This window comes from Metopolophium dirhodum, chromosome 8 (assembly GCF_019925205.1).
Source record: "Metopolophium dirhodum isolate CAU chromosome 8, ASM1992520v1, whole genome shotgun sequence".
In the NCBI taxonomy this organism is placed as follows: domain Eukaryota; kingdom Metazoa; phylum Arthropoda; class Insecta; order Hemiptera; family Aphididae; genus Metopolophium; species Metopolophium dirhodum.
In genome coordinates, this window is record NC_083567.1 from 25,697,012 (window position 1) to 25,724,531 (window position 27,520).

The 27,520-nt window shown below is 32.5% G+C and overlaps 1 protein-coding gene and 1 long non-coding RNA gene across 2 annotated transcripts; both read right to left on the reverse strand.

The window, feature by feature from the left end:
- Positions 1 to 1,258: 1,258 nt before the first annotated feature.
- Positions 1,259 to 25,776, reverse strand: LOC132949887 (uncharacterized). Its single transcript, XR_009665149.1, has 3 exons — positions 25,643 to 25,776; positions 25,533 to 25,576; positions 1,259 to 1,386 (listed from the first exon to the last, which is right to left on the reverse strand). It is a non-coding gene; the product is annotated as an uncharacterized LOC132949887 (long non-coding RNA).
- LOC132950932 (neurogenin-3-like) lies at positions 9,037 to 14,317 on the reverse strand. The gene is made up of 2 exons (XM_061022562.1): positions 13,829 to 14,317; positions 9,037 to 11,329 (listed from the first exon to the last, which is right to left on the reverse strand). Exons 1-2 carry the CDS (start codon positions 14,014 to 14,016, stop codon positions 10,561 to 10,563), a joined length of 957 nt encoding a protein of 318 aa, XP_060878545.1. The 5' UTR covers positions 14,017 to 14,317; the 3' UTR covers positions 9,037 to 10,560.
- Positions 25,777 to 27,520: the final 1,744 nt, after the last annotated feature.

The window sequence follows — 27,520 nt, forward strand, 5'->3', positions numbered from 1 at the left end:
TCCATGAAGGAAGAAGAAAAAATACCGTTTCTAAAGTTTTTAAATTAAGTGCCTTGTATAATATTATAGTAAAGTTATTTACCTAGGTATATTTGAAAAATTGTTTAGGTATTATAAAACACAAGAGTAACATTACATGGGTGCTTACCCATTTATTTTATAGCAGGCATTAATTTATGCACAATCAAAATTATTTATATGTTATACTTTGTTTAGTATAGATTGGAATTTAATTAGGTTACTACTTAACTATCATTCAGTTTTTATGTATAAGAAGGCCGGAGAATTGTTTACGGTTTATGATGATGTGACTGCGACGTGATATCATAATATCTTGATTCTTAACCAATTTAAATTTCACATGATCGTCCAAGTCCCCCGGACTGAGTATGATTTCATTACTACGGCCTACGACACACGTCTACAGTATTATCTGATGGAGTGTCGCTAAAAGTGGAAATTACAATAATATTTCGGGTTTACCGCGGTCCGCGGAACTGAGAGAGTATAAAAATCAGTAGGTAGTTAGGTAGACAGACGGGTGGTGGTAAGGAAATAGGCATATTACATACATGGCAATATAATATTTACGCTATCAATTAGTTAATGGACGTTTATAGAAGATTATACTGTTAATATAATATTATTATTTATTATATACGCAACCTTTTGGCCTCGTCGACGACGACAACGATCAATCAATTTCGTTACCTATTAAATGTTATATTTCATCTTTCCATCACCGCAGCCGCATACGATACCTACATATTATTAAACATATCATAATATCATATCAATACATATCACGTACAGTACACGCCCACATCTTGTAAGTTGAAACACGCTACTACCGAGTGGTGGCGACAGTGGCGCGAGCATTCCATCCTCTGGCCACTACCCAGCCGATTCGATGATGAACAAGCGCAATACAAGACGCCGACGTAAAATCATCCATAACATTAACGAACATAAGATCTACGCGTATAGTAGTAACTTCCCCGGTGAGAGGCCTCAACGAAGACCGATCGCCGGACCACTGGCGTGGGATAAGCCGGAATTATACTACAGTGATTTTTTTTTAATTTTTTTACAACCAGACACGCATATACAATTTTTTATGCGTATATAACCTTTTAATTGTTTGAAAAAAATCCAGATACCAAACAGTATTTCATTAATCATTAGTAGTTTAATAGTCATAATGACGTCACACAATCTTAAAAATCTCAGGACCCTGCAGGGCAAGAGGGTAGTTTAAAGAAATTCTTATAACAACTTAAGCCGTATGTCAGTGTACTTCACACTATTAACAATAAAATATCTGATTATTACTTACAATTCATCGTATGGCAGCAATGGATATTGTAGGGCGCGGATTTAAATGTCCTAAAATAACAAAAAAAAAAAATTATTTTAAAAATACGATTTAATGCACTATTATTATTACAAAACTTAAAAAAAGACATAAACAGAAGTTTTAACATAAATGTTAAATAAAAATGATTAAACAAAATTACCTATGTTTGTATTATTTACATTTACTATGCATGTTTTGGTTTTTTAGTTGATTTTAGTAGATTCACTTGTTTTAAAGGCAAAATATATGTTATTAGAGTATAGGTATATCTTATATACAACACAACTGGATAAAAGGTAAAATCTACACCCATTCAATCATAGACGGACATCGGGGAGAGGCTAAGCCCCTCCCCCTAAAAATGCCACCAAATGTCTGCCAATGTGTTCAATAAAACAAGTTTAAGAAAAATTATAATAGACCCAGCCCATACTAAAATAGTAAGATGGTAAAAGTAAAGATTTTTGGAAAACAAATTTAGATATTGAGATGATTAAAATTAAAATAAAACAAGTTCTCAAGTTTTCCCGTACCGTTAAGACGAAATAAGGGACTGTGAATAAGATGAACCTAACGAAAAACTGCACTATAATACCAACTTGTTTAAAAAGAGTTTGGACGTAAAAATAACGGAATACCAAAGTGAATATTATAGGCAAAGCTGTTTCAAAAATAGCTTACAGATTTTTCACCAGATTAATATTATACACGAAGGTAATACCATGACAGAGAAGTTAACAATTTACGATAACGATCCATCACGGAACGAATATAGAAATATAATATGTTAGGTAGCGAGTAATAATGCCTTGTTAAATATTATATTCAAACATAAATGAATTGCGTTTCTTGCAAGTTTTCATTAACAGGCCATACTGCCAATATAATATAATATACTTATATGCTTACTTAATCACACGACCTGGTTGAAGTTTGTGTCAGAGGGGTTTTTTAGATTAATATGTCATACCTTATATTAATCCCCCGCGCACATTCACCAATGTATATTTCATTATTGTGTTTGATCATATTTCTGCGAGAACTTTGTTAATGTGGAATACTACGTGTATATATATAGGTATAGTTATTCAATATAATATACAGGGGGGTCGTGTGCATCGTGTAATCGATTGTTGTTGATCGGATACTTACATGAGTTAAACTCGTTCGATTCGTTAAAAAAAAAATAATAAAAAGTTATGGTTGAATAAAATATATATGCGAGTACACGACGACGACAATGTGACGGGTTTCTGTACACGATATACAACGGGACTGGAGTAAAAACAATTCGAGATGTTTCTAGTCGCGTTTCAAAGCATAGCGTAACATAAGAGGTAGGGGGAAAAATTTACTTGACGCTATAGACGTGTAATAAATTAAGACGGCGTGGAATTTAAAACACCGTGTAATATACTCCGTTTTGCGGATAAAAAATATAAATTATTTTATGTTGAAAAATTGTGTTTGCTGAAATTACGCAATAACCAGTATCTGGGCATTATATTATACGTGCATATATAAATATATAATGCACAATATACATAGGTTAAAGGTACTGCAGACGTTAACAATAGTTTAGGAAATAAATAGGTATACGTTAACGCCGACCAGTTTAGGAACTGAATTTATTTACTCTACGATCTCATTTTTCATACAACATCATATTATTATTATACAGCACCACTGTAATATTTATGATATTCTACGTTTTAAAAATAAATATGTTTACACATTATGTGTCCAATGTACAGGGTGGCTCACTCCACGGACGTCCACATGCCTCCAATTACTACTACCACGGGTACACGACCGTTGGAACAAAAAATGAAAAGGGTCAATGTCCAATATATGGATAAATGGATAATAATTAGCATTAGCACCAGAGTTCATTGTGCTTTTGTATTTTTGCCCGGTGTCCATTAGTATCCACTTCGTATCCGCGACCAAAATCGTAATCGGTAGAACGTTAATTGCATATACTAAAACTAATAATAGAAATGCACACATGAAAATCTACGTAAAACGCGTCGATGACAATAATCGGGTGGTCAGGTTTTTTCACGATACGTATATACACGATGCTCGCGTTTTCGTCATAAACGCTGACTACGATTATTGTTATCGATGTCCACACCGAGAGAATCAAAGAACCTCCACTGTAGAGTGCTTTTCCGCCACCGGACGAACAGTCGGATCTTTCACCGCCAAGTCGTTAAACAGAAGACGTACTTACCATAGTAGAAAAATAAATCAGATTATACTAGCATAAAAACTAAGTAGAGTGCCGCGGGGAGCCGAATTATATAGTGACTAATCGTAGGTATATAGTATTATAATATAATATACGGTGTATGAAACGAAATCGTTTTTATGCTATAGGATATATCGCTAGTGTGATTTCGCATGGCGGCGGGTTCTTTAGAACGCATTAATTACGTTTTCATGATAATATAATAATACGATGTCGTCTCGCCGCAGCAGCCGCGAATCCGGTCGGAATTTTTTTTTCCGTTCCGCCGGAGACCCTACCGCGCTACGCCTAATAAATAATATTCGATTTATCGTAAACGGGCGGCTGCCAGTAGGTACTTATATATATTATGTTGTATAAAGGACGGGAAAAAAAGTTGTCCTATTACCACCACTAGCACTGTACCGCAGTGGCACGAAAAGGTGTTAGAAAATTATAGCCCGCAGTCTGTGCGTGTGTAATAATTACCGGTGTATGCGAGTGTGCCACGAGTGTGCGAGAGTGCGCGTGTGCGAGAAAAAAACTCTTACGTTAATAAGAGACCCCGGCACGGCCGAAGTAAAGGGAGTGATGGGTGCCGGGGTACGGAGGACGGGGGGGGACTATATGCGTACGAATATGATGTAATAAAATATTATATTATATTATTATGTGTACGGACGGCCGATTGCGTGTGTGCCTCCGCCGACCATTCGATACTCGATACGCCGATAAAGAATTAAAACGAAACGAAATAAATATCGATGTTAACCCGAACAACGGCGGAATGATTTATACCCAACAGTAGTAGTTGAGCGCACACACAGACGGCGGCAAACTACTTTGTCATTAGCTGCTAATGAATTTACTTTATTGCGTCCGGGCCGCGCACGATACATTCATATATATATAAATATGTGTAACTATTTATTGCCCAATTATAAAGTCGGAGGAATCTTTTTTTTTTATTCCACTCCTCTTCTCGACTCTTGAAAATATCATCTTCTCGGTAATAATAATAATAATAATAAAACGAGATCCGATATCGCCATGCTCGCGAGCGACTCTTTTTATAACGAATAAGCCGGTAGCGGCGGCCGATAAACGCAAACGTCATTGGGGGAGGGGGGCGTGTAGTTGTAGCCGCAAACCTATACTTAAAACAATATTATGTTTTAGAAATTAAGAATGTATTTCTAGAAAATAAAATTGATTCACTATGAATGTTGAAAAAATTCTTAATTAATTAATGACGCAATTAAACTTCTGATGCCTATTAATAAAAAAAAAAAAAGCATTTAACACAAGTTCCGGAATGATTATACTGCATAAAATAATAACATTTCAATATCTATACAACATATTCAAATATAGATAACAACGTATCACAACATGCTAAACTCGAATGATAAAATGTATCCATAATTATTGAGAAAATTCGTGTCAAACGTAAGACACATAATATAATTAACATTTAATTATGAAATGATGTGCTCCAAATGTTTTTTATAATGCCAATTTATTGTTTGTATTACATAGCTTATCGGTTCTCGAGAGAAACTAATTACTCATCATTGTATTTGCACAGTTGCACATCATGTCGAGGAAATGGCATAACTTCTAAGACGAAGAAATGGATGATATAATAGCTTTACAATAAAACTGAATTTTCATAAAACGGATTAAATGCAACACAACCACACAAGTAAGCCTAACAGGTTTTTTTTGCTAGGTACCTGGTACATATTGTTATGGTAGAGCAAAATCAAAAATGTATTTGCAAAACATTAGAAGCCATTTGAACAGATCTGGTTGCCTATCACTGATGATATAGGTCGAATTGATATAATACATTGGCATAAAACCCATTAACACTATTACAAAAAATATTAAGCCTGATATTTACCAAGTAGAATAAGTATATTAAACATTTTAAGCACAAATAAACTGTATGATAAACAGCAAAATGTGTAATCTTGTGCATGTTACGAGTGTACTACTTTTTAAAAATGTAATCAAATGGAAAGTCCATTACACGAACGTAATATTTGCAAGATTTTATTTATTTTATTGTTTACCGATTTCAGCAAATACAAACTTTATAATTTATTCATAAATCATCGTGGAGGTTAGCAATTCATAAACTTATTCTCAGCATAGACTTGCCGATTTCCGTGCACCATTAACAACGGTCAAATATTGTTAAATACCTACCTACTATCAACAAATTATAATAACATAGGCGGCCTATGGTACAATGAAACGAAATACCTAGTAATCGTGTTCGGTGCCTATATTTGAAACTCACCGGCTCGAACCGTCGAACCATATTATGCATTTTTATTGATAGTAATAGGATCTAATTATTGTTTGTTACAGGTACTAATTATTTACCTCTGAATTAATCATACGTTACAGGGAATAAAATTGAGACGAAAACTAACACATCAATTACCCGGCTATGCCTTTATAATTAATATCTCGTCCGCACCAAATCTAAATGTTAATCGCTGTATCTTGACTTAAGTTATCACCGACCAGATAAATGTTTACATATTATCATATATTTGCATCGGTACCTGCCAGCAAAGATCTATAAACTAATGGACAGCACTTAGAGAGAGAAACCAGAGGACGAGGTCCGAGGTAGAAAGAACTATGCGTTTGGGAATATCATGGAGGACCATTTACATACCTTTTTTCATCCATACGTTTAGTTTATAGGTCAATATGCCACCCAGTCCCTATTTTAAGTGGCAAGTGCGCAATAAGAAAATTTAAATGAGTACCTATTAGTACATATTTACGAATTTGAACAGCGTGTGCTGTATAGTCATTATAATATAAATTATTAAATACTACATTATTACCATAACGTCTATAGTTTTTCTTTAGAATATAATTTATTACTTCTGTGTAACATTCATGAAAATGTGTAAGCTTATTATGAAAATGTAAAATATTACAATTAAAATATCGTAAAAATGCCTACGGTAAATCAGGTGATGTTCATAACTTTATAAGATTATTAATAGGTCAATACATGCAAATATTAAATCCAATAACACAAGATAAAACTGAATGCACATTTGCTATGTTATACGTTTGTTAAAACCATTGAGTATCAGCGTACTATTTCTTTAAAACGGCATTCGAACGTAACACGGTTTACAAGTTTTATTAATTTATTTGTCTATTAGAAAAAAAATATTGGGTGGTCTGAAAAAATTGTATTCACCCGGCCTAAGTTTATTTAGTTCTCATTCACCGTGATGGATATTTCGATTTTAAAAATGGAAAAATTCGACAGAAGTAGCCATAAATATATTGTAAGAAGTATAAATCACGAGCTATCTATTTAAAACATACTAAGTCAGTTTTTGTATTACACGTAATCCGTAGCATACCAAAATTAACATAACGTTTAAGTAGATTCTATACTTTCTAACTGTCTTTTTATCGGTTGAAAATTATATAAAACGACGTATCTCAAATGAACAAAAAGCTAGTGAGCTGAGTAAATTAAAAGTAAATCGATAACAATATAATGTACTAATGTAGTGCTCCGCAAAATAACCGTAAAAACCGGTGAACGGTTGAGTGTTAATCGTTTACCTACTACACATATGTGTAAAGGTATTTTATTGATAATTACCCGAAATTAGTTTTATTGCTACTACACACACAAATCAAAGCTCAATCCACTTAAACTTACATTCAACCATCACTCTTATTTTTTATATAGTAATATATAATATGCCTATAGTACGTATGTATACATTTTGATCGAGTACAAACGCACATCTGAGTACGAAATTTGTCCACCGATCATCTTTTGGCTGTGACTATTAATTTTTCAATACTATACGGCCCCAAGGCTGGCCGTAGCGATTGTCGCTCGTGGCCACGAGTAAAACGACGCCCATCGCGCTCGCCTATTGGCCCGACCCACATACGCGCGACGGCGCCAGACGCTTTCTCCCCCGCCGTCGCCGCCGCCCCTTTTTCCGATGTTTCGCGCACTGGGAGAGGGGCTAGCGACCAGAGGCAGCGACTTCCATAATTGTCATTAATATTACACAACTGTAAAATCAATATCTAAGAATAAAATTGAACCACGGTACCTACAATAACTATACGCTGGAGGAATAATTTAGATTCTGATTGCAGTAGTTACAAAACCATCGACGTGTTGTTATACTACATTTTAATGTTATCGTAATTAATTATTACATATTATATACTAATTAGCATTACATTATGGAATGACGAATCAAAAGCAAATTGGTTATAAGTTTATCACCCCAGTCCCCAAAATACAAGAATATTAAAAAATTTCGTCAAAATGTATATTATACACGTAATTACTAATCACCTACCTACTTTAAAAAATGGGAGAAAATCTATAACGGCATATTTTGTAATTTAGTTCTGTACATGCCTTTGCCCCCTCCAAAAACAAACTTTGGATCCAGCGACAAGAATGATCACACAAAGAAATAAATTCAAAAGAAGTAATCAGGTTAAGGTTTTTTATGTATCTTCTTTACCTAATAATAGGTATACATAGTTCTAAACTGTAAAAATAAAATAAAATGTTGATAATATTGTGTATTTATCGTTTGATTAAACCTACAAGAAAAAATCCTTTCATTAATCGCGTATTCACACTGACTGTAAAGGTTACAGCCCACTGTCCTAAGTTATCTATCAAGCGGCCCAAATCTACTTCTCCGAGTCGGCTCAACATATTATATTTAACCCATAGTATATCATTATACCACGACGAGATGTGAAATCTAGACGATGGTCAGATTATTATAATTAAATAATAATAACTGTAATAAAGGACGACGAGCCTTATAAGTAATGCTTATGACCAATCCGTACGGGGTGGGGAAGTGTTCGTTTTCCCTCGACGTACGCTATACCAGCTCAGCAAATAGCGAAAGGCCCCTGTTTCGCGCAAAACCTAAATTGCGAAATGGGAGGTGGTTGACAAGATATATAACACGATTACCTACGATCATTGTTATTCGTTATTATGATTCAACATTCAACGTATGTCACGCGAAAGGTGAGATAATAATTTTTCGTTAAATATAGGTGTACCTATTACACGGTTTAACGCACGTGGTATTATAATTAATCAGTCACGCTTAATGGTGGACAGAGAATGGGACGTATACCTATAACCCGTTGGTTTCGTGCTTGTAGTATGTAGGTATATACCGCATGGCGATTAATTACCCCGTCTTTCGTCGCCGACGCCGGTCTTAGTCATATTGTACAACGACGTAACCGATCGAAATTTTCTCAGTTTTCTTCAAAACACAGTACTTACTTCATTGTTATATAATAATTAGCGTAGACACTTTTCTTGTCAATGCACGTTGTTTTATTAGTACCTATAAGTAACGTAAAACACAAATCTATATACATAATATATTAAAAATACGAATAATTTATTGAAAAATAATAATATGATCATAATAAATCAATTTTATGTACAAGTATATAATATTATTTTAATTTACAAAACTTAACGTACAAATATATCATTATATGCGTATAAATTATCTTCAACACACATATATATATAGTATATAATTACAACACTAAACGACGTCATAACGCTAAAGGTAACAAAAATACAATAGAAAAAAAAACCGAAATACCCGTTTTTTATCGGGTACAGCACACGTAAGGATATCCATCAGTGTGCAATGCGTACTATCCAATAAGTTTCAGAGAAATGGGAAAAATCGAAGTGCAACACCATACATGAGCGCGCGGACGCGAGAACAGTATATTACGTGCGCACGTCATCGTGAAGCTGCACATAACAAATGGTAAAAAATAAAAAGGTGTCAGATCTCATAGTCTGAGTGTGTGTATGTGTGTGCCTAGAATATATTGGAATAAAATATATTATCCTAAGCCAATATTTAAACACGTCTACGAGCACGTCGGTTATTTTGTTTAGTCTCGACGGGAGGTCGGATGAGTTGATTTGCTTATTCGTCCAGGACAGATTGGCCATCAATATAAAACATCAACTGTAAAAATTACGCGGATATCACCAGTATACCGCAATGCTTCCCGTGCAATGTTTATAAATACGATCTATAATCAAGACAATCGCGAAATCGATCGAAAAACCTAATCGAATAAACCCGTTTATCTTATTATTTTTTTTCGTCGCACGTGAAAACAATGACAAATCGAAAAGAAGTATTTAGGTTTTTTTTTAAATCGCGATTATACGACGATATGCGTAGAGATTGTTATATGGTTCCGGGACGTATATAAAGTGTAAAATATTATGTACAAGAGAGCCAAGGAAAGGATCCAAAAGAAAAAATAGATATATTATATACACTATATGTCTATATATATAGAATAAATAATAACCAGTTTCACCAGTCGGATTTAAAAACGTTAGATCGGTTTTTTTTATTATTATTATTAATCGGATGGAATAGACGTACACGTTTCATTTAAAACAAATAGAATAATTTACTAAGGAGCGCACACGCACACACAATGTCATTACAGCGCGCGTACCGATTTACTGGCAAGAGTATGGGCGGGTTATTGGGAGGGGTGGAGTTGTCGAAATCGACGGCCGCCGCCACGTAGTACGAGGGAACAGTATATCACAGTTGAAAATATATTTGAGAGAAAATCGAAGGGAAAATATTTGTACACGTATTAAATTGACGGTCGACTTACATCCAGCCATGACGGGAGTAAGCGACGCTACAATACAAACGACAATACGTCAAAACATCAAATATATCATATTTTTTCGATGGAAAAGAAATTCGACACATTTTTCTCGCAAAATCTCGGGAGACGTACAAAAAAAAATGTTTAAAAAAATGTACACCGAACACGTATAATATGTAAGTATATGTCGTAAATATATGGCACCTTGACGACAACCGACCGTGACACAGTGCGAGGTCTAGCTAAACTCGGTGCACGCGAAGTTGTCTTCGAACATGTACGGGTCACCGTTGAAGTCGATTGGCGGTAGGGGGTGGTCGGCGAACGGCATGAACGCCGCGGCCACGTCCACCGGGAAGTCAGCGGACAGAAGCGGCGACGGGAAACCGACGACGTCGGTGGCCGACGTGGAGCACGACGACGGGGACAGCGAATAAGTCGCGGCCGCGCCCGGCAAGTCACGCAGGAACGCGGCCGAATGATGGTGATGGTGGTGATCGGCGAGGAACCCGACGGTGGACGCAGCGGAGGAGCACTCGCTACCGCCGCCGCCGCCGCAGAGTAAGTCAGATGCGTACTCGCTGAGCAGCGAGTCCACGTCGTCGGACGTCGAAGGCGACAGACAGCAGCCAAGCGCGGCCAAGTGGTCGGTGGTAATCGGCAGCGGTGCCGAAGACGACGACATCGCTGCTGTCCCGACGAGTCCTCCACCGCCACCAATGCTGCCGCCGCAGATGGTGGTCGTGGCCGCGGCTATAGCTGTAGCCGCCGCGGCCTCGGCGGCAGTGGTCGGCGATGACGAGGACTGGGCGCCGGGCGCCGCGGTCAAGAGTCCGCTGAGAGCTGAAATGTACTTCATGGCCAGCCGGAGCGTGGTAATCTTGGTCAGCTTCTCGTTGTGTGCTTCCACCGCCAGGTGAGGAACGGCACGGCGGAGCGCTTCGAACGCCTCGTTGATCTCCCGCATGCGACTCCTCTCGCGTGCGTTCGCTGTCTTCCTCCGATACCTGCGAACAGTTCACGAATTATTACTATGTCCACACTTGTAGCGCCGCATGGCAGTTGGGTGTAACTTAATTAGTGGTTCCTATAAGGGAACATAGTAAGGGATATAGTTATTTATATTATTTATTTGGAATGCCTTCAATTAAAAATACCCATGTAAATATTTACAATTTATTATAAAATCTAGTTTTGTACTTTAAATACTTTAAATGTTATATCTTAAGGTTATTATTAAGGTCTTTTGTATAATAATAAATAGATCTCCAAATATTATTTTTTTAAGAGGCACAATATTCCTAATTTAATTTATTAAGTAGTTATATTAAAAAAAAATATTAACTAAAATTAATTTCATAAGCGCATTAAGATTTTTATTTTACCGTCCCATATGAAAAATAGAAAAATTTCTTTTCATATCATATCTACGTTTTATTTAAATTGTTACATAATATAATAATATAATATAATATAATTATTATATATTATTATGTACGCTTTTTTTTTATGCGCATCTTGTTCAATTCAGTTTATATATCTACGTCCTACATATTTATATTATGTACTTAGTTTGTACATTGTATAAAAATATATATTACCATTGGTGAATAAATTTAATTAGAAAATATGCATAACCAATTAATAGTTATAGATTTTTAGTGCAATTTATATATTATTGGTTATCGGTTAGTTATAATTGTAGATGAATTATTGGTATGTGTATGTAATGTATTTTTTTAATTTTGCTAAGTATATTATCTTATCACTTGTTTACAATATCCAACGGTTTTAAAATTTTTTTTAAATCTGAACTGCCGATGAAAATTATTTTAATTCGTACCATACATTTTCAAAGAGATACATCAACATAATTTATATGAGTCAGATTATCCTAATAATTACCATCGTCATAAATATACATGTTCTTATTTTCTAATGTTATTCACGATGACTATAGTAAAATAAAACGAGCGTGTTAATGTAGTACCTACCATCGGTGGTTTAGGATTTTTTACAGAAATCGAAAGTCAACATATTATTTTAAATAATAGTACATGAGTGACAAAGCATGTTCGAATATTTATTTTCGACAGGGCGTCGAAGTGGTGTTTTGTGTGTTTTTGGTTTTATATACGACTTGGAATTTCTAGCCACGTTAACATTCGATTGTAAAGAAAAAACAAATTAAACACATATCGCTGCTGCGTTCAAATATGCGCCCACCCCGAATTCATTCAAATCAATATCCATAAATAACATGCCAAGGGCGTAACACTAGCAAACCCAAAATTATAAGATCACATTACCTAATCTCGATAAATAAGTACATTAAACTAATATAAGACTCGAATTAATTATTTTTTAAAATCAAGTCTGTTGAAAAAAATTAATAATTATTATTTTTGTCATAAGAAAATAGGTATAATAAAAACGGAAGGAAATGTCTTATTATTATTACGAAGGCTTTAGTTTAAACAAAGAACTATGTAACTACACAATAACGACGTTAAATCGATTTGCAAACGATAGCAATCTTACGGGAATCCTAATTTAAGCATTATTACGGGTACTAGTACCTTGGGTACTCCTACAGTTGTAAAATGTATATTATTCGATCGTAATATTACACCGCCCTCGGGCGCGGTGAGTCTTAATGTATTTGACGATTCGTTTTTTCGATATAGGTCAAACAACAATAAAGTTATGTAAGGAATTTTTTAACAATATATAATTATCTACTTAATTTAATAAAGAATTAAAGTAGTTGGAAATTATAATTTATCTCAAAAATAAATTTATATTTTATTATTTTTTTTATAATATATCAACACTAACTTAATTGAATTTGGTAACTTGACAATTTTATTTGAATAATTAATTTAATTTCCTAATAAAAAATCAGGATATCGCTCATATAGAAATCATAAAAAATATTACAAAGTATGCTAACATATTTCTATGCAAATATTTATTTTTATGACTCGTTGAAAATGTATTAATACGTCTAAGATACTGCTAAAAAAAATGGAAACATAATCATCCTCTCATTATTTATATTTATTATTTTAACGGATTTTGTATAAAAAAATTAGCATAAATAATTATTTTTAAATTTCAGTCACAAAATGTTTTATTATCAAAAATAATAAATAACGAAGTTTTTAATTACTTTTCATAAAGACTATCTACACCACAATCCCTTTTTTGCGATGAAGCCGAAAAAAAATATTTTAGGAAACTCCTCTAATGGACACTCAGGGTAAACTATAGTTTATATCGCGTATATATACGCGAATCGTCGATAAAAAAATGTACCTTTATATTATCGCTAAAACTAGTTATGTTATTTTTCAAAGCAAAAAGAAATCTTAAAATTTAGTCACGAAAACATTTGTTATCTTAACCGAAGTCTAAAAAAAAATGTACGCAAACAGGCACACAAAGCATAAACAAAATTGTCGTGGAAAAATGTTTAGTTGACATAATAATATAATACGACTTACCTGCTGAGGGGCTTAGGTTTTTGGCGCCGTTTGGTGGACCGACCGCGAGTTGATGGTTTCCAACTGTCTTCGTGATCCTCGTCAGGTTCTTCGCGTTTCAACGACGCCCTGGGTCGTAATGAGTATTTTTCCTGCGCTTTTTCCGGTAACGGCAGCGCACTGTTGTTGTTCGCGTCGAACTCAGCCATTTCCACGAAGTGTGGGAATAAAATAAAATCGATTTAAAAAAAAAGTCTATATCTGATGCGGAAAACAAAACACTTATTCACTGCAAATGACAGTCAAAATTCATCGCTGAACGTACGCAAAATCGATCGTTCGATCGTAAAAGTTATTACACATCACACTACAGACTCGCGGCGGTGAGAACTCGCGCATTAACGGCGTACGATGTCCGACTGGCTCGAGTAGCGCGGCGCCGGTCGTTCAAGTCTCTCGTACGAGGCTCCGGAGACAAGACTGCCGTGCAGCAGCGGCGGACCGATCTCTACCGGCCGTTCGAATGCTAGGCTTGCTGCAGAGGGCACGCGCTCGACAAGCCCCCTCCTCTTATAAACGTAATATACGTTGCCGCGCGTATAGACTATTATAATAATAATAATAATAATAACAACAATAATAAAACACGCGCGCTGCCCCCGCGACACCCAAAAAAATATTAATAATAATAAAAAACCGGACCCATTATTTATGTTTCCCTTTTCTTATGCCTATTCTTCGTCTCTGTTTCTTTCTTTTTGTCTATCTCTGTTCTTACCGATGTTACACTTCGACAGCATTATCGGTATCTCTCTCTCACACTCTTTCTTTCCATGTATATTTAATAATAATTATATATATACATTATACATATGTATATATAGTCCTATATGTATATATAGGAGGATAACAAACAGTATCGAATGTTTTTATTTTTTGCTACTTTACTTTATCAAAATATTATCGGCTAGATTTCTCGGGGATCGGATATCTCTTTGCAAGTGTTTGCGTCAGGCGTTATATGAGGTGATGTGTGAAAAAATCGGTTTTTTACCAATCACACATGGGCTGTGGATTTAAAGCGTTCACGTGTCTTATTGTGATCCCTTCGCCATTCATGTACATTTAAAATAATATTATCACTTCATATTATAAACAATTGTGTTTTGTAAAAAATGGGTTAACTTCAGAGCTTTATATTATGTTCCAGTAAAAACTCTTTTTGCTGATTATGTTTTTCAATTTAATTATACTTTTATACATTTATTTAGGTAGTGTTATTGAACAATCTGAAATATTAATTTATAGCTGATTAGAATTCTGGATTTTAATTTTTTTGAACGGTAGTCGATGAATAAAAACTAATAAGTAGGTACTATTAATTATTGTCTGTTAACACAGATTAAGAAGGAGTAGGATAAATAATGAAATTGTATTTTTTTAAATAAGATCTCATTGACAACAATATATTAAAATATTGTGCTTTTTCAATTAAGCACCAACTACCAAATACCTATTTCTTTTTAGTTTATTTAAAAAATAAAAACATATTTAGTGAAATTTTAAAATACTATATGGATAAGTTATAACATTATTAAATATACAACTTTTAATTTTAATTTACTCTAGTGGCATTTAAACAAATTTAAAATTAGAAATCAAAAATGCATGGATTAAAAGTCGAAAGTAAAATAGTTATCTATTTCTATATATTAGAGCATTAGTGTGTACATAAACTATTAAACAACATATTTATTTTATGGACCTTCAATAAAAAAAAAACCTTTTCCATGAACGTTTTTGTGTTTATTGTGTTAATTGTAAAAATGTATTGATTGTAGGTCCTAGGTAGTTTACGATGCCAAGTTATAGAAAAATATGAAACGTAAAACATGAGCTGCTATCTGGTGATCAAAAACTTAACTAACCAGGTTTCATGACCAGAATAATATACCTACTGTTTCTATCGACACCACTATTATAGTGTAATCTACTAGGATATTGAGAACTAGATACTAGATTCACATTACTACATGATCAATATTATAAATGTAAAACTATTTCACTCAACAAACAATTCACGTATTTTCATAGTATATAACAAATTACATAACTTTTGTCTTTTGACGTTTTTACAAAATCATTAACTGAACAACACTTGCAGATCATTCGGATAGTGGGGAAAAAAATCAATGAACATTATACGATAAATTCAAAATATTACTAACTTCGTTACATCTAAATAATAAATTATAATCCCCACGGCAATCATAAATGCACTTAAACCACGCTATGCATTGACAATCCATTAGACATCATGATACCTATATACGCTATTGTACCGTTCCAATCGATGAATGGACAAAATCGAAAACATTGAAAGCAAATAAGACAGAATTGAAGGTCGTAGGTTACTTATTTATAAAACTATAGGCTATACGTAATGTAAGAGTCTGTTTATGTATGATTTATAAATAATTATTCACAAAAAAAAAAATAGTAAAATTTACATTCAGAAACGCCCGTTAATAAAAAAATATGTATATAATATATAATAACCGTGGGCAGAGTTATATGGTCTGTGGGTATGAATTTTTCTCTTACTATTTTATTAAATCAATATTCTTCAACTATATAGGTAATATACACAATGCATAATAATGTAACCGATATAAGTTTTGGCCTTGACGTCAAACAATTATTTATGGAAAAGTATAAAATAAAACAGATTATGGCAACGTAAAATAAGTTTGAAGATTAATACCCGTACATTTTAATACTCACTCAAACCAAATGTTTATTGAGGGGCTTAGAATTTAGAAATACGTCATACTCATACAATAGAAGTCAGTGCTTTATAGTTTATATTATAAGCTTTGAAAACAAATCATGCCACGACATCCCGTAAGTTTCTATTAACAGTCCCGCATATTAAGACTTTATCTAATCGTTATTTTGTTTTCAAAATCAAGCCCAATAATTAATAAAGGTCTCGAAAAAAACAAAAACTTTCAAAAACTCGTGCCCACCGTTGGTCGATATCTACATCACCCGTAAAGTACGACGTGCATACATATTATTAAATACTCGAAGACGTTCGTGATACACAAGACTATCATGCGAGCTCGCACATTGAGAGTAGGTCATAGTGGGCACGGCAGCGCGTCGTTGTCGGTCGTAGGCCGCGTTAGTTTCCGGACCGCGTAGTATTTATTATAATATTATTATGAATGAAACGCGAAAGAGGTGTTGCAGCCGTTGCGTAATATTTTAATCGCGAGCGCGCGCTTCGTAGGTATAACATTTACAGCACGCGCCGAAAAGCGACGACGATGACGACGAAACCACCTACTCCACATCATCACCGCTGAACCCCACCGAACTTCCGGTAATGACGATTATAATATTATATTATAATGTAATATTTAAATACCGTCGTCGTCGGAACACGTTCGTATAACACCATTATCATACACGTAGGTACACCGCAGGTAATAATAATTATCACGGTCGACGACTTCCGGTGAACGCACGGCGGCTACGGCGGTGCCCCGGTGCTAAGACGTAAGACGCACAGAGACCGAGCGAAAATGCAAAAACATTGTGTGGGACGACAGAACAGCGCCCAAATAGTCTTATCCGCCCACTAGCGGCGGCAACGGCGGCACAGAACAGCCTTGGCGCCACTGTCGTTTTCCCGTCAATGAAACGCGTCCCGGAGTGTTGCACACGCGCGACGCGTCTCTTATATAAAGTACCTCATTTTTTATTTTTAGCTCACACCTGCGCCCGATTGTTCGAAGAATTTTGAGTTAATCATCTCACACGGTCACTACGATAGTAGGTATGCAATCATTACATGTATTTGTGTATTCAACACCACACCAGTACCTACAACGTATTGATTAAATAAATATAAAGTACCTATAATATCTTCACATTCTTATGCGACATTATAGAGATTACTTAGTACATAATAGGTATTATAATAATAATTGAAACTAAAGTATTCTAACATGGGCGTATAATTATTATGGAGAAAAAGTTTTATGATTCAGCCATGGCTTAAATATACTATAGGTTATTGCAATAGTACCCTCACTTGTCACGTTAAGGAATTGAAATGTCAGCGTAAGGGGACAACTTATACCTGAACTTATACCCTAACACTGTTAGTTGTATATCTATGTGCAATAACCTTGTATATTAAAGCCATGGATTTAGCCAAGCAAGGTTTTAGTTCGTTTGTCGTACAACTGTTACTAAATATTTCGTTAGCATCTATAACAAAAATAAATGAAATACTTTTTTGATTATCATTAAATTTCTGATTTAAAAAACATAAAAGATACGAAATTGTATTAAAAGATTTTATAAAAAAAAAATACAGCTATAGTACCTTAATAAAATATTGAAATATATTTATTGTGTTTATACATTTACCAAACTTTAGATGGTTGTACTTAACCACAAATGTATAGATGAATCGACTGTCAACATTTTTAGAAAAAAAGCACTACCTACCAACGAGGTCCAACGAAAAATAGTTCAAAAAAATTTAATTGATTTTATTATTTATGCAACATAACTAATGCAATAATGCTTTCAAATTGTTAATTGATCATAAGAAATAGGTCTAATATTATATTAAGTAGGTAGATAAAAAAAAGAAATAGTTCTTAAATTTTAATAATTGTATTAATATCAACTTAATCGATATATTATTTTATTAAAAAAAGCATGCCGGGTAAAACTTAAATTTTATGCGCGTATTACTTGAGATTTGGATTAAACATAGACACATCTTTATAAAAAGTGTTAATTTGCATTTTTTGATGATTTAAAATTTTATATTTTAGAACATTTTAGAACTTTTGAGGCATATTTAAATTTAAATATTTTTCTTTTATGTAATTTTTATATAAATTGAACAAACTATAACTATGTACATGTAAATAAATATATGATCTAGGGTATATAAATAAAAATTCATAGGATCTATGAAAATAATTGTTTTTCCAGATTAAAGATCAGTTAGTTTTTTACCGTCCCTTAAAACGTAGGTATATTATAATTTAGGCAGGTATACCAAATTTATATTAGAATTTGTAACGATATTATAAAAAGTACAAAAAATGTAGAGCATTTTGAAAGTGTATTATTCATAGTCTAAGGGCATAAAAGCTTTTTTTATATTATGTTTGTGGTTTTTATGGCATTACAATCCCAGGCCTTATTATTGTATAATTTACAACTATAATAATTATTAATAATATTAACAGTTTTAATTTATTCTATGTTTCTACTACGAAGGTATAAATAATAAGGCCGTTAAAAATGATATCAGAAGTCGTAAATTGTAAGTTTTTTCAGTTTTATCCGGGATCTTATCTTTTAACCATTGTCCATTAATTTGAATTTAATAACCTTAAAATATTTTATAACCAAGGGCTCACAAGAATTTAAGACAGCTATTTTTTTTTTTAAAAAAAAGGCTCTGGATGGGGATATATTCCCCCCATAATTACGCCACTGATGGGAAGCCCCCCTAGAATGTAAAGAATTATCTACATTTATAAATAGAAGGATAAGTATTATACAATGTACGATGTACCCACCACTATAATAAAAGTATTTTGTAATATACCCTGATAATTCAATTGATAATACCTATAGCTATTAAAAAATTAATATAAGTAGGTACCTATAATGTGAATTATAAATTAAAAATTACAAAACAGAATAGACCGGAATTGTTGAAGTACATTTACTTTTTTATATGTGTATAATGTATATACATATTATAAGATAATATAATATATATATATATAAATGTATGTTTATATCGATCGACAGTCGTTGAGCAACAGCAGTTTTACGTCATCCGGTCAACAGTTATCGCCGTCGTCGCCTTGTTCCATATAGTAATTTGAATAGGACACTAACTACAGAGACTAGTGTACCACCTACTCGTAACTCGTAAGTATCACTGAACTCAAGGCAACCAGGAATAGACATTTATTATGGGGACGTCATAAATCCCTCTTAAAATTTGATCACATAATATATTACAATACAATTTTTAATATTACTTCATACAACATTCACTCATTCATGAATTCATGAATTCATGAATGAACTCTCTCTGATGCCCACTATAAAATATACACCCAGAAAAAAGTCGTTTTGTATTCTAATAATGATATTTTTATAATTTATTGTCTCGTGATTTTCATAGATGTAAAAATTAATTAATGCTAATAATGGCATTAATGGCATTAATTTGTGAAATTTAAATATTTTAATAAATTAGCCAAAGTCAATAAAATAAATCATGGCAAATGATGTAAACATTTTACAATTAGTTCCAAACTAGAAATCCATGGAAAAGTTTACCAACATTTTGGAACTTATTTTTATGATCATAAAATAGGTAACTATGGGGATGGCCGATGGGTAATTGTATTGGTACCTATTTGGTTATGAGTTTATGACTTATGAGACTTTCTGATGATAAATAAATTATGTTATAATATATTTTATATTTTTAACTAGTTACCTACTGTTAAAATTTAGTCTCCGCTGACTACCACTAATTGCCTTATTATTTTTTACCCATACTTTTAAGTTAAGACAATCTAAAAACCTATAGAAACAGTTTAAAGTTGTATTAATCTGTAAAATATACAATGTCATGAAATATCGTTTGAAATAATAATCATATTATATTTTATAGAATCAAAAGAAAAACTTGATATCTTAAATTAAAACCAAATAATACCTAAGAAAAAATTGTATTTTTAGAGATACAAGGTGACAAACCTATATTCAATTATTTAATAATTTATTAGATGTTAATAACCGTAATATATGCGTTACATTCCGATTAGGGCTAGGGAGAAGTTGTTAAGAAGAATATGATGCAATGTCGCGGGTTACCGACCAATCTACCATTTCACTGTTATAAAAACTAACCAAACGGTTAGAGACTAAAAATAATTACAATAATACAGGTATAATTGTACAGTATTAAAATAATATTATTGAATAGGTATATATTATACTTATTTTTTAAAAGAAGATGATGGAAAAAACAGAAATAGTAAACCTAAGTAAGAAAAAATAATATGGCTTGTCACAGAGAAAAGATGACGTGTCAAAAGTGTGTGTGTACTTTTTTACCTTCTACGCGCGCGTCACGATGAGTCCTCGGTATTCGTTATTATAATATACCTACCCATAATAATATTACATGAATAGAAAAATATTTCGACATTTAAATAGGAATGAAAATAAATAAATGTTATTGTAAAGCTACCACCGCCGTCTATTGAAACTTGAGACCTCGCGGCACGACGATTTGTTTTGACTCTTTGGTGCGAGCCACACATCAACTGCCACCCCCCTCCGGCCATAATTATTGTGAAAACACCAATGGAGAAGAAAAGCATCGACCGCGACACCACGGCGGTGGCTGACGAAGAGGAATGTCTATCGCGTATGTTTGTTTATCGCGCGTGCTCAGTTCTGGGTAGGTACTTCTTTTAAAATGTTAATTCTCATATCTGAACTAGAAACCGACATATTATTACACTACTTATGGCTTTTATAATAGCAATCATAAAAAACTGTAGCTACAGTTAATAACCAACCAACATCATGGTATATTCTTAGTTTGCATTAAATATAATGTATACATTTATACCACAATCGTTTTTTTTTAAATGACAACTTATAAGTAATCATATCCTAGCATGTACCTATATTATATTTGAATTTTAAAGCTTAGCTAAGATTTTTAGACAGACTTTATTTTGATTTAGTAGATACATATACATACATAATATCACCAAAATATGTGGAGTCGAATGTAATATTGAGTTGAATATAAATGAGAACAAATATTGAATTAATTTATGAATAATTAGGTATTGAGAAAATAAATTATATTAGTAAATGCAAATAACTGAGATTTAGAAGTGATTAAATAAGAAAAATTAATTTATGATAATGTCATAGAATGCTAAGTTATAGTTGTAACTTAAGTTAAATAAGCATTAATAATTATTATTGAATGCACACAATTATTCAAGTTAGGAGTATCATTAAACACATAATATACTTTTGTTAGGTACATTGGCAATCAAGGGTGTCTGGGCTGTCCCTGCAATTTTTGAAAGGTGCCAGTAAACTGAATTTTAAGTCAAATAGGTAGGTAATAACTTTTGTTTAAAAAAAAATACCTTTATGCATTGTTATAAAGATATACATGCTGTATATACATATATATAGCACATACTTGATTTAATTTTTATCTGTACGATTATTTTGTATATTTGTAGTTTAAAATCACTAGCAATACCTATACATTTATATAAAATTATTATAATTGATAAAATGATAAAACTAGTATATTAGTATGTACGGAATCAGTTACATTACATAAACAAATACATTTTTTACATTTTTGACAGAGTTAATAACACTAATACTTCAACCACAAAAATATGATAAAAGAAAAAAAGAAAATATGTAAGTCATAGATGAAGTAGTTTGATTACTTATTTGTCTAAATTAATCATTATTTAAATTAAATTAAAATTATCTACCAAAAGATGCAACACTTAATTTTGAACAAAATAAGATCGACAAGTCAATTTTCCCTCTAGATATTTCAGTAACTGACCAATTAAATATTTGTGTCAATTAGGTATACAAGGACAATTATAAATCATGGTTCCAATTAAATCATCTACTGGGAAACATCAGTATGAAGTAGTGAAAAATATTTTAGTAAGTTTTGATGGAGCTGCGAATACAAGTGGAGAGTAGGTATAATGGGTTACAAGATTTGATATTTACGCACTGTCATATACACTTTAGACTTTGTTCTCAATAGATTTTTGTTCCAAAAATTAGGTAAAATGTATTTACATATGATTCAATATGCATACAAAATAGTTGTAATTACTAGGTGTACCTACATAATATTATTTATGATAAATATCTGCCTTTCAAAGTTAAATTCTAATTTAGTATTATTTTTTTACAACTAAGTTATAACTGTTAGGTATTTCTAACTGAAATTCTAGTCATATTTAAAAAATATATATCTAAAAGTACGAGCTTATAGGTAAAATAATATAAATTTGGTTTTGGTATACAGTTTATACCCATTAATAGACTTTTCCTGGTAATTAAATAATTGTTTGCCGAAATTCAACATAGTTTTCAAGGTTTAATCATTTATAATTTAGATTATCTTAGTAAATTTATTAATTATAGTAATATTATTATAGTTATTCTTAATAAGGGCAAAGCAAACATAATAATTTTATCTAAAATATGTCTTGTACCTACTAAAAAATCAAGTAAATAATCAAAATTTTAAGAAAGAAATAATAGCATTATTAAAGTATTTTATTAAATTTGGTATTTGTTTAATGAGAATCATATTGTGTTTATACTGCAATTCTGTTAATATAAGTTCATACAGATCAGTTGTCACAAGTGACTCTAGTCTGCAATTTTGTGACTGTTCTTATATAATTACACTGATAATAATGGCGTGAAGAAAGTATAATATTAGTGTTTTCATCTAAAACTGTGATGTCAGATGTAATTCCAATTATCACCCTAAGAGTAGCAAACTTAAAACATAGACAAATTATATCAGTGTAGTAAAAACTGTTTGAAATTGTGAGACTTGTAAGTTGTAATAATAAGTTGAGAAACGTTTTTACAGGTAATAAAGATAATAGTTTGAGACAATATTAGTGGTACATAATACAATAGTTATTAAAATAAGATTTAAGAAATATTTTACAAAATAATATAATGCTCAAAGCTACAATGTAGGTATATTAGATATAGATATAGAAATTTCCAGAGTTCTTAAGGCATCAAATTAAAACCTGTCTGAAATTTCTAAGACAGTGATTGAGTGACAAGTTCAAAACTAATGTACAAAACCGTAATATAATAGATTCCTTTAGGGGAGAATCCTACCAAAATTGTAGTGAAGTTAAATTCAATTACTATTAAAGATTCAATTCTAAATAATTTTAAGCTGCCTAAACAGTTACATACTAATTCAAACATTTTAATGAATCTACAGTAAATACAAATGTGCAATAATAAAAATCTGCTATGGATTGCTAAAAAAGTTACAAACGAATGTAATTTTAAGTATACTTGGTTTAACATTGAAGACAACTTTATTTGAAAACAGGAAGGGCCAGTTTAAATAATCTCAAATTTAGAAATTCCATGACAATTGGATAAAGAAAATAAGGTTGTAATAGGTACCTCCTTTTAGATAAAGTTAATGTATTATAATGGTAATTATTATGTATTATTGTACAGTAATGGAAAATTGTATTTTAAATTAATTTAATGTACACTTAAATGTTCCACGAGAGAAATGTACCACAGTTTTAGTAAATAATGAACGAGAATTAAAACATTTTTTTAAATATTTTTGGACATGCCTGGGTGTTTAGTTACGATGTTAATTATAAATTAATAATTAACAGTATAAATAGTCCATAGTAGTAATATGTTTGTGAAAACTGTATTGCGAACAGCAAATGTCATCAAACAACTGATTATCGATAAAATTAAAAATTAATACGAAATACATATTTACATACTACCTATACATAAAAATAGTACCTACATATCAATAAAATGATAAAATAAAATCAATAACAGTATTATCTGAAAAAGGTCGACAAAATTCAAATATATACATAAAAATACATATAAATATAACAATCTGATGTAGGCAAGGCTGGGCAAGTTAATGATTTTTTTAACTCAGTTAAGTTAAAAGTAAATACACACTTTTTGTCAACTTTTTATTAAGTTAAAAAAAAGTTAATTTGTTTATACAACGCTAGCGTTCTTAATTTTTTTCCAACCCAAGACTAAATTATAGGATATATAGTGTTAATACTTCATACAGTATTTCCATATAAGTTAGATTCGAATGATATACATTTTTAACTTAAAAAAATTGATACTTTTTTTTTGACATGAAAACGAAATAGACTGAAATAGTGAAATACTATAAAATTAAAAACAAAATAAATTAACTTAACTTACTTCTTAAAATGAAAAATTAACTCGTTAATTTCACGTTAATTAAGAAAGAAATTTAGTAAGTTAACAGTTAAGTTAATGAAAAGCCAAAAGCAGCTAGTTAAGTTAAAAAGTTTAAATTAAATTAACTTTTTAACTTAACTTTAACTTTTTAACTCGTTAATGTACAGCCTTGGATGTAGGTGCATAATTTGTTATAAAATCTACGTTGTGCCGAATTCATTAGAGTTAAAAGAAACAAAGGACTTAAGTCTTTAACTTCTACGACATGATAGCAAAACAATGTTAAATGAGGCGACGTTAAACGAGGACTTAGTAGGTAATAAATATTGTTAGCAAAGTATCGAGCAGATGATCGAACAGTAATAATACTGAAAATTCATGTCTCATATAAAAGTTAAATTGTATTCAAAAAAAGTAGGTAGGTAATAAAACAAAATAAATTAAGCAAATTACTACCTCTTACAACCACAAATACATAAGTAGATTGAATGATTGTGTACCTAATAATTCTTTAAAGCTCTAGTGATCTACTAACTAATAACTTAAACCAAACCACATGCTCAAATTAAATTAATAAATTAAAAATTAAAAATAAACGGAAATCAAGTAAAATAATTACCACTTTTGATGTTATGTTCCATCTCGTTGGGCCGTTATTCTAGCCTAAACAAAAACATTTATAACTCAATAATTGACAAAACTAAAATAAATTAGTACATTAATACTTACAGGCAGCACTCTCTGCAAGCTCTGGAGACCAACTCCATCTCGTTCTAAATTCAACAGGAACCTGGAACACACTGACGTTTTTACTGCACTCGGTTGAAATTGCATACGATCCATCTTGTTCGAACAGTTCTAATCTAAACAGAAGCACATGGTTAAACACGGCCGACACACACAGTATTAATAAAAAAAAAACTAGGCACTTTGGGTTATCGTATACTCGTACGTCTATTTTGTTCAGGTTTGATATAATTTCAACTAGAGGTGTTCCGGGTACAGTTTTTACTTATAAACCGGGTACCGAGTATTTGTCGAGCAACAATATCTGTTAAAACCGAGTCTCGAGTACTGGTCGAGTAATAATTTTTATTAAAACCGAGTCTCGAGTACTAGTCGGGTAATAATTTTTTTTAAACCGAGTCTCGAGTATTGGTCGAGTAATAATTTTTTTTAAAATAATAATTATTAATTATATATTATATAGTATGAACTTCGTACCTTGTATACAACTTTCGTGATCAATCGTCACTCACAACTCATAAGCAGTAAGCCAGTAGGTAGACACTAGGAAGTAATCACTTTTATACATTTATGTATGAACAACCAACTGACAACTGAGAAATAAAGCAACAACTAACAAGCTACAAGTCTACAACCCATAACAATATAATATTAAATATTAATAATATTATACCCATTGATTATAAATAGTAGATTTTAGATAAACAAGATAATATTGTCAATTGTCAACATTTATAATCGCTGTGCGTGGTAACTCTATTTTTAAATCGTTATCGGTAAACGTATAATTATTAATTACGTAACGATTTATAGTCATAACAACTAGCATGGTGGCCGGAGGGGCTAGTACTATTATAATTTTATAAAATATTTTCGTTTGGTCGATTGCGGGCACACATTTTTTTTTTTTTATTAATAACCCGGGTGTGCCGGGCTTATTAAACCGGGTACCGGGTATATTCCAGGGTAAAAATGTAGCTTTACACCGGGTACCGGGTACTGTCCAAGTCATCTTTTAATAATTCGCCGGGTAACGAGTATTAGTCGGGTACTGAATATGATACCGGGTACCCGGTTTGGACTCGATAGCCGGGTACCCGGAACACCTCTAATTTCAACGCATGGATTTAACACTATAGCAGTAGTAAGATTTGCAAAAAATAAATTATCTCTGCGTACGGCCATTTTCAGCTCTCGGATAGTACGCGGTGAAAACAGTTGACACGGAATTTGAAATTAAAACGCCCGTCAAACGCGATGGAAAAATCAAAAAAAAAATCACAATTACCAGCCATGCGGTACTGTACGGGACACGATGAGCCGAGGCCGGACGCGTGGCCGCATGGGTTGTGGCCTCGGTGTTATGTAGGAGGACCGACGTATCGATTCGCGCGCTACCTATATTCATATTATGTTAGGTTACATGCAACGTCATCTACTAACTACTTAACGAAGTATAAAATATGTAACCGTGTTGAGGCGCTTGTTTAATTGGTTAAAAAAAACATGGAACATTTCGGAAACAAACTATCTGTAAAAACCTTAGACCCAAACAAGCGGGTACAACACGTGGATTAATCGTCAGACCTAGAAACTAAGAACGTTTGGCACCCTTCAAACATCGTCGTCTGCGTAAATTTGATAAATACGGGTCGCCATTATCATGAGTCAGATAGTCTTCGAAAAAAGTGAATACCGCACACGGCGAACGGAAAAAGTGACGGGAGAATAAACACATTAAATACTCACGAAATCGTATACCGAGTACAACGGACTCCACAGCAATCGAGTGGCTGGATCAAAGTGGATAAAAATGTGTGGGTCGATCGTTAAATGGCGGAAACGTGGTCCGCCATATTG

Bases quoted from the DNA above. Each gene is read 5' to 3' on its own strand.
- LOC132950932 (XM_061022562.1), bottom strand. From the start codon at position 14,016: ATGGCTGAGTTCGACGCGAACAACAACAGTGCGCTGCCGTTACCGGAA. The intron at 11,330-13,828 runs GTAAGTCGTATT...AACTGTTCGCAG, and splicing joins AAACCTAAGCCCCTCAGCAG to GTATCGGAGGAAGACAGCGA.